General features: G+C 36.8%; 1 protein-coding gene across 1 annotated transcript; it reads right to left on the reverse strand.

The window, feature by feature from the left end:
- Positions 1–22: 22 nt before the first annotated feature.
- Positions 23–8,781, reverse strand: gltpd2b (glycolipid transfer protein domain containing 2b). Its single transcript, XM_058777494.1, has 4 exons — positions 8,299–8,781; positions 7,421–7,479; positions 7,080–7,252; positions 23–2,132 (listed from the first exon to the last, which is right to left on the reverse strand). The coding sequence occupies exons 1-4, from the start codon at positions 8,366–8,368 to the stop codon at positions 1,496–1,498; spliced, it is 939 nt and encodes a 312-aa protein (XP_058633477.1). The 5' UTR covers positions 8,369–8,781; the 3' UTR covers positions 23–1,495.
- Positions 8,782–9,070: the final 289 nt, after the last annotated feature.

Below are 9,070 nucleotides of genomic sequence, written 5' to 3' on the forward strand. Positions count from 1 at the left end.
ACACATATATTTATACACACTTTCCGGTTATTACCACTGTCCATATGAGAATGTCACGTGTAATTTTGCCCTTATGCTCACACACATTAGTAACAGCATTAGTAACAGCAGCCTGTAAGACTTTACAAAGAGTTGTCTCTTAAATGGATTTGATTTGAAGGCCTTGCCTTATTTGCATTAGCTTTGGCTCCCTGGAATAATATACATATGTGACCTAATGTGAGATAATGAGACATAACCATATGATGTTATATGTTAATACAATACACTCCCAGAAAATACCCTGAGATACAAAAGCTAAAAGGTACATCTCTGTATTTTATTTACCCCTAAATGGTACATATTAGTACTTAAATTATCTAAAATATTATCTAAAGTGTACCTTTTGAAAAGGTACTTTCCCAGTGACAGTTTGGTACTGTTTTGTTGTTGTTGTTTACAAATCAATTGTCATATTCTCTCATTAATTGCATATGTTTGTATAGTGTATGTCAGTAGCATTACAAAATTAAGTTTAACTAAATTAAATATTTTGAAATTATAACAGTTATTACTAATGTTTTAGACATTTCAGTACATTTTTTTTAATTTACTGTTCAAAATTATTTCAAAATATAATTTTTCAGACTAAACACTTCATATATAGCCACTTTTAGATTCCAAAAAAAGAAAGAAAAAACGAAGTTGGATCTAATTTGTTATATCATGATACCAAAATAAATGTAAGTGTGCATGTGAGAGAATATCCCCTGAACAATCATTAGGTATCAGTCACGCCATAATAAAACTGCTTTTGATAAGCATAAGGATTGTAAAAAAGGTCTTCTGTTGGAACAGGACTTCGGACTAGTCTGTACATTTGCTGAGCATGCATTACTGCATCTTTCATAATCGACTAGTAGGCTACTATTATGGTGCAAACCTGAAAACTGCTAATATCTTCCCAAGAATCAATGCATGGCTTTCTCCAATATCAAGAAAACATGACAAGAACTGAACACAGCATGTTTACCAGTTCATAATTTTCATCCATTGCCTAGTTACTATAAAAATGTGTGTTATTGGTTTATTGTGTTCTCTTTATGCAAAAGGTACTCAAGTATTGGTCAGTGGTCATGCATTAGCACCAACAGTATACTGTATATTTAGTTGTTTTAACAACAAAAGTGTAATTGTGAATTTAATAGCTAAATAGTGAAATGTTTGTTTGTTTTATTTATTTTTTTTCTTACTTGGCAACCTTTTTTCACTAACAGATAAAGAATAAAAATGGCCCATTCCAGTTTTCATGAGTTTGTTCACTAATAATTTAAGAAAAGTGGTCACTAAATCTGAAAAACTGATCTTTCTTTGAGTATATCAGTAAGCCTGGATAAGTATTTATCCAGCAGTGTCTTCATTCTTTTCTCTTAAGGGTTCAAAGCTCCAGTCTTATAATTTAGTGCCCTATTGGTCCCGCTCATATTTCCCATGATTTTTCTCTCTCTTTCTATGCTCAGGGTAGGTCCAGCATGCTGTGTTCCTGTAGAGTGAGTTCATTTCTCTCGTACACTTCTTCTATTGCTCTCACTACCCTGTTCAGCACCACAGCAGCTTCTGCCTGCGTTTCCACACACACCAACTGGTAGAAATAAGGTCGTTCGGGCATAGCAAGAAAAGCCAGCTCTGCTCCTTTCCTTACCCACCAGGTGTGATGGTGGGCCAGTGTGCGCTGGTAAGTCTCTTTGCAGAGGTCAGAAGGGCTTTGTAGATGCTCTCCTTCAGTTGTGTCCTTCCCCAGTTCCAACAGGAAATTTTGCAGCCAGAGCAGAGCACGATGCAAGCGCAACAGAGTCCTGCAGCCCGAGTTTGTCTGCTTGTGGAAGTCCACCAAACCGTTCTCCAGCTCCCATTTAATCATAGATCGAACTGAAGTGTAACCAAATGAGAGTCTGTGATTCATTTCAGAGTGGTCTGAAGAGCTGTTATGAGATATCATTAAGACTGGGTCGCTTTGCTGGTGCGTTCTGTTTTCTTTCATTTTCTTCTCTGCCACTTTCTCTGTTTTTTGGGCCAGGTCACGGATGATGGCAGTTTTTGACTCAATTTCTTGTGAAATTAATCCCACCATTGGCCCCAAGGCTTCCAAAAACCTTAAATGCACAGAAAAATTAGGTATATATTTAAGAAAAATATGTTATGTTTATATATTAAATATATGTATATATAATATAAATTATATGAATATAAATTTATACAAGTAAATACATGTAAATATTTTCAAAATATATACAGTATGTGTGTGTATTTATACATAATAAATAAACACAGTACACTACATATATTATGACTATATATTGTATATTATGAAACAAAAACTTTTATTTTGGATGCGATTGTCGACGTTAACGCGTTAACGCATGCGATTAATCTAAAAAAAATTAACGCGTTAATATTTTTTTTTAACGTAAATTAATCGTTTGATAAGGTTTGACCCCCAACTTCTTGCCGTCATCGCAGCGCGGAAGGTTATATCTTTTGCACATAGCCACTCTCCTACACTGTTTCTTTATTTGTTTTTAACAGCGGAATTAATATTTATCCACTTCTGGATAAATAAACATATAAACCGCAGTGCCGTGCTGCTCATATTTATCACGCAAAAAAATGCCCCTCCCTGAGCACAAAATGGGTTGCCTGTGGTTGAGAATCCGAAACAAGGACTGGTGGGAGGTTGTCCTGCTCCACTTCACAGATGCCGAGTGAAAGGAGAGTTTTATAATGACAAGACACGCATTTATACAACACTTTATTCAAAAGGAAGAACCGCTCGGTCCGCGGGTCACACGTCATTACATTATTTCTGCGTTATTGCACATGCACAGTCCTTTCAGTTTCGGTTTTCAATCCGATCGAGTGTTTACATGCACACTCAATCGGATTAGAAAAGGAATAAACCACCCTCTTCAATCCGATCGAGCTCAATCGAATCGATTAAGGTGTTTACATGAAGCCTTTTCAGTCCGATTGATCCGTCAATCCGTTTGCAAACGGATTATTTGGTTGCATGTAAACGTAGCCACACTAGGTGCGTTTACATGGAGCACTGTAATCGGTTTAAAAATCCAATCCGAATGAAAATGCTCCATATAAACACCTCAATCGAATAAAATGCCCAAACCGAATGAAATTGTAATCGGTTTGAGAGGGTGGATAAACCTTTCTATAAACCGAACAAAATTAAAATCCTGCCATGTAAACACTTTAAACCGATTACTTTGCGTCACGTCATCACGTCCAGAGGTCGGGTCGTCAGAACGTGAACGTGATGAAGTCGACAACGGTACATTCTGTGATTTGGGGACACCGACACTACAGTAGAGACTGGGTAATAGTGGAGGTATAAAGTAAAATTTCCATTATACAGTTAAAACACATTAGAAAGGAGAACGCTTGCTGTGTGACGGACTATCTGCTCTCATGTCCGGAGTGAAAAACAGATCTGAAATGAAGCGCAATTTTCTGCTTTTCAGCTTAGAAACAACACAGTGATGATAGTGAAAGTAGCTCAATGAAAATAAACAACTTGACCAAAAGTTGCCTTTGTCATTTGTATTTGTATAGATGACAGATTCATAATTTCGATCTGCTTGAATTTATACTTGCTCACGCCATGAATGTTGTACGAAACACGATTGTGATAATGCTTCTTTGATTTATTGTTCAGCAACTCTTGGTAAGAAATCGTGTATTTGTTCCATTTAAGTACAGTACAACTTTGTAGTATCAGAGTACAATTAATCTCAGCTGCATTACAGAGGGACATATGATTTCTATGATCGCGTTCTGGCCATATGACTGAGCGCTCGAATGAACGCAAGGATTCAAATATTAACCGTTTATTCTAAGCAAGTGCAAACAGATATTAAAAATATTAACGTAAATATGGGCGTTTTTTCCTCTGGTGACTTGTTTTTGTTGTCACTGTAGGCTATTAGCATATCCTAAAATCGAAAGCACAGGCACATGTAAACACCATATCGGATTAGATAACGTCTCATGTAAACAGTTCATCGAATCTTTCAATCGGAATGATTTTAATCGGAATGACAAAAAAGTGTACATGTAAACGCACCTACTGTGTAATGAGGGTACAGCAAACCAGTGTTGCCAGGGCAGCAGCACAATTGGGCTATTTTAAAAATACAGTAGCGGGAAAAATTACAGAGCCGTGGGTTGCGGTTTTATGGGCTACTTTTATAATGTACCTTGGCCACCCAAGGTGTATATAGACAAATACAAATTAAAATAGATCCTTTTACTAATGTGTATTATACTTGGAATGTATCCCTGGCAACTTAAGAACGGAGAGGCAGTTGTAACATCACAAACAACCTGAGTTTCAGCAGAGCACGCATGTTAAGGCTTTTACACAGCAGAAATAAACATGACAACAGCCACTATAGATTATATAAGATAATAAACACACGATTACGATAGGATATTTGTATGTGCTTTTCTTTAGATGAATGTGTACATCTGAAATGCTAATTTGTGCAGCGATATAAAAGGCTATAAATAGCATATTTTAACAACAGTGAATGACCAAATTCCACATGTGATCGTAAAAGTTATTACAAACACTAGATGGTGGTTTAAAGTGAGTTTTGAGTAAAAGTGTACTATTAATCTCATAAATTGTCTTATGATCATGTTGCTAATATTAGCTCTAATGCACCTGCAGAACAGGTCCAATTCTTCTTCATAATGCATTTTGTCATAATACTTCATAAGGTCACAATAATGTTTTGTTGTATTTATTTAGAAATACTTTTGATAATAGTTGGGTAAATGTATACTGGGATTGAAGCGATGTAGCTTGGTAAGCGTTTTATTGCCAGTATAAAGGCTGATAATGGCTGAATAAAAACAAAAGAATAATAAGGATTATGTCTCATACCTGGCGGAAGTGTAAAAGGTTCTGTTTCCTTAAACTAGTTTGTCATGCATTTCTTTATTTCAACACATTTACAGGTAAATCCTAGTATTTTAAATTTGTGATTAATCATGCGATTAAATTTTTTAATCGATTGACAGCACTAATATATATATACACACTGTTTGCTGTGTTGAGTCAAGAAATCTGTACATATGATTAATAAGATGAATATGAGACAAAACTACAAATTGTCACATTTTATTATTGGGTGTTTCAACACATACATATTTTACCAGTTAAGAAGATCAGCCCTTTTAGAGTTTCATCCCTCTATCTGATGTGAGCATAAGTATTGGAACAGTTGCCTCACAGGTCTTTCTAAGTGATCAGCTGTGTCCTATTGCATTAATTCTTCAGATATTAAAAGCAGGGAATGTGTCGTATCAGTTATATCCATTACTTCTGCATTCTGAATCTTGCATTCGATGACCCCTAAAAATGAACCCTAAAATATGTGTCTGTAAAATCACCAACAACCTCCAGAAAGCTGGGGTGATGCTCTGACAATGTACTGTCCTCAGGAGACTTTGACACAGAATTACAGATGCTACACAGCAAGATACAAACCTCTGATCAGCACCAAAAATATGAAGGCAAGATTAGAGTTTGCAAAAAAGCACAAAGGTGAGCCAGTAATTTTGGAACTGCATTTATGGACCGATGAGACAAATATGAACTTTTATCTAAGTGATGGAACAGGCCCTCTCAACTTTACTGATGACTTAATGTATGATGACAGTAGCAGAATGAATTTGGAAGGGTATAAAACCATCTTGCCTACCAATGTTCAAGAAAATGCCACCAGATTAATTGGGAAGTGCTTCATATTGCATCAGGACAATGACCCAAAACACCCTGCAGTTCAGTCAAGGAGTTTATCAGGGCAAATCAATCTCCAGATTGAACATGAATTTCACCAGCTGAAGAGGAGAATAAAGGTAGGAACTCCCCAAAACAAGCAACAGTTGGAACTGGCTGCATTAAAGGCTGGGAAAAGCATTTTAAAGGATAAGATCAAGAGTCTGTTGATGTCTATGGGTTGCAGACTCACTTCTGTGATTGCTCACAAGGGATCTGCAACTAAATAATAGCTTTTAATCTTTTACATCTGCCTTAAGTTTAGCTGTCCCAAAACTTATGCTCACATCAAATAGTGGGATGAACTCTAAAATTGCTGTTCATTTATTTGGTAAAACCTGTATGTGTTGAAACAGCTAATAATAAAATGTGACATTCTGTAGTTTTGTCTCATATTCATCTTTTAATCTTATTTGCAAATGTCTTGAATCCACAGCCAACAGAACAATTTTGTCTTTACTGTTCCAATACTTATGGAGGGCACTGTATATGCAGTCTAAGCACACTTGGACTTTTCACTGTTTTTATCAGTCTGCTTGTTTGTGTTTGCATGTTCAAACCAAACAATCAGATTCTGCATTATTGGTAAGGATTTTACAGCATATTTGCCTAGTATATAATAGGAGAAACAGTACTTGAATAGAGTGTCCGAATTCACAGTATTCATAAAACAATATGCGAAAAATAGACCTATGTAACTTGTATCTCTTTCTGAAAGTTACACCAATACGCCAGTAGGTGGCTACAAGTGATTGTCTTTTGAGTGAGTCGTTATTGATTCATTCATTTAACCGATTCGTTCGACAACATCGATTCATTCTAGAACAAAAGGCCACTAGTGCGTTGATCTCAAACTCAATTCCTGGAGGGCCACAGCTCTGCACAGTTTAGTTCCAACCCTAATCAAACACACCTGATCCAGCTAATCAAGGTCTTCAGGATCACTAGAAACGTCCAAGCAGGTGTGATTTGGAGCTGGTTGGAGCTAAACTCTGCAGAGCTGTGGCCCTCCAGGAATTGAGGACTAGTGTATTCCTCGGAGATGCACAGTGGTTTATTGTAGCTTTGCCTTCAACTGGAAATAATGTGTTACATACTCATTATCAATTTTGTTGTTGTCTGAAGTGTTGTAAAAAAGCAACATCACACTCGCGATCATGCTGCACACCTGCTCGATTTAATTATATAATGTGGCATATTTAGCGTGCTATATGATGAGATGCAATTATGTGTGTTAACTTACTTGATAAGCTCATCCCAGCTTGCCAGGTACGGCTTTAGCAGCACATCATTGGTTGAGACTGGAGCTGCCTGCAGGTGAGCCAGCAAATTGGCAACTTGAAACCTCTGGCCAGGACACACCCTCAATGGAGGCACATTGTCATCTGAACTATTAACTCTAATGAAAGACAAAGCCTGAGAAAACGACAAGGGATGGAAAAGTGAGGCAAGGGAAGATTTCAGAGGAGGGTGATGCCATAAAATGAATGGGCAAAGTTTCTGTTAGCAGCTCTGCGTAGATTCAAAATGACACTTTAAGCCCCAAGTTATTTTGTGTACTCTTTTGTAATTCACCACTCTTACCTTGTTTTTTACACTATAAACCTTTGGACAGGTATTCCAGTGGTCCGCCAGATTCCCATCTACAATGAGAGACAGAGGATGAGTTATGGGACAATAAATCATTTTCAACAGGAAGACAGAAGCAATAGTAGGCTAATATATTTAAACCACAAAAACTCAGTATTGAAGTATTTTTTAAAAAATAAAATAAAAGCCAGCATCATAATTTGATTAGGTTTCCACATAAACCCATCCAGAAGATCTGTGAACTATATACTACTGGATTAAGTGAGATAAAGTTGTCCATCTAGTGTAAATATTTCCCTGAATATTAAACAACTAGTTACCTCCAAAATTAACACAAATTATGTCATTGTTTATTCATTCACATGTCGTTTAAAACATGTTATATTTACTTTATTTCATGGAAAACAAAATTTTGACTAATTTTCACAGAGACCAGATTATTGAGCCAGTGAGATGAACCTGAGAATTACATCATTCCGATTCATGAATGAATCATACACTAAATCTTTAAAGCATTCAGCATTTGTACATGAATAAGTTTAAGACCCATACCCAAACTTCTCTAATGAATATATTTAAGATGTGAATTCAGGTCAAATGTCTGTTCTGCATCTTTGTTGAGTTTATTTCAGCTCTACTGTAACAGGTACTGGTGGACAAATATAACTCAATATCACCAGAACTGATATTGATGTGATTGATTGAATTACAAGCTTCACTGAAATAATAAAGCAGTACCTCAAAAAAATCTATTAACCTGACCCCACAGCGAAATAAAGTAGCTTTGATGACGTGCCAGAAAAACTAACCAAATACTGTATATTACATTCGGTCTGTTAAAGGAAAATTTAGAAAGAACTGGTAAAACTTACGGAGCCACATGGAACCAAGCAAAAGGAGGATGAAGACAATGGCAACACAAGCCCTGCATTTGACTCCCATAATGATCCACTATCCTCCTCCTTGCTGTGTCTCCTCAGGGGCCCTGCTTTCCTTCTTAGTCTATGCGCTCCCAGTCTCTCTCCTGAGCATCTCTACACCACTGTGCTCAGTACCTCTCTTACACAGTGTGTTTGTCAGTTTTTTAATGGGTTTCAGTCTTCACGCAACCACGAGTTGGCAAGCAAATTCTTGCCCTCATGTGTTCACACTACTAGACAGACATAGTCTGCATGTAACTTCTTGTTTTGTGCTACTCCTCTCTTCCTGTATCCTAAGGTTAGTCCACCGGTCGAACTTATGTTAAGCTGATTTTTGCATTTTGCTGTTTTTCTTTCTTTCGTCTCCTGTCCTGCTCTGTCAGTATCGTCAGTCTCCAGTGATGTTGTGCAATCTCAGAGTCCATAGATTAGTCAGGAACAACAAATCACTCCTTATTAGGCAAGCCCTAAGCAACCTGCAGTAACCTTTACTCAGACACACTCACTTGTACAGCACATGTCACAAATAAATAGTGAAATCCTGGAATCCACAAGGGAAGGTCCAAGTTTTATTTACCCAACATGTGCATCTCTAAGTGAAAAAGAGTGGTTTCTTAGTTTGAAAGATTCAAATTCCCCATTCAAATGTTGAATTCAAATGCGTCGTATTCAAATGCTGAATTTAAATATTCTGGTTAGGCAACTAAATAATGTTGGTGTGTTT

Source organism: Onychostoma macrolepis, chromosome 05, assembly GCF_012432095.1.
Source record: "Onychostoma macrolepis isolate SWU-2019 chromosome 05, ASM1243209v1, whole genome shotgun sequence".
Taxonomy (NCBI): domain Eukaryota; kingdom Metazoa; phylum Chordata; class Actinopteri; order Cypriniformes; family Cyprinidae; genus Onychostoma; species Onychostoma macrolepis.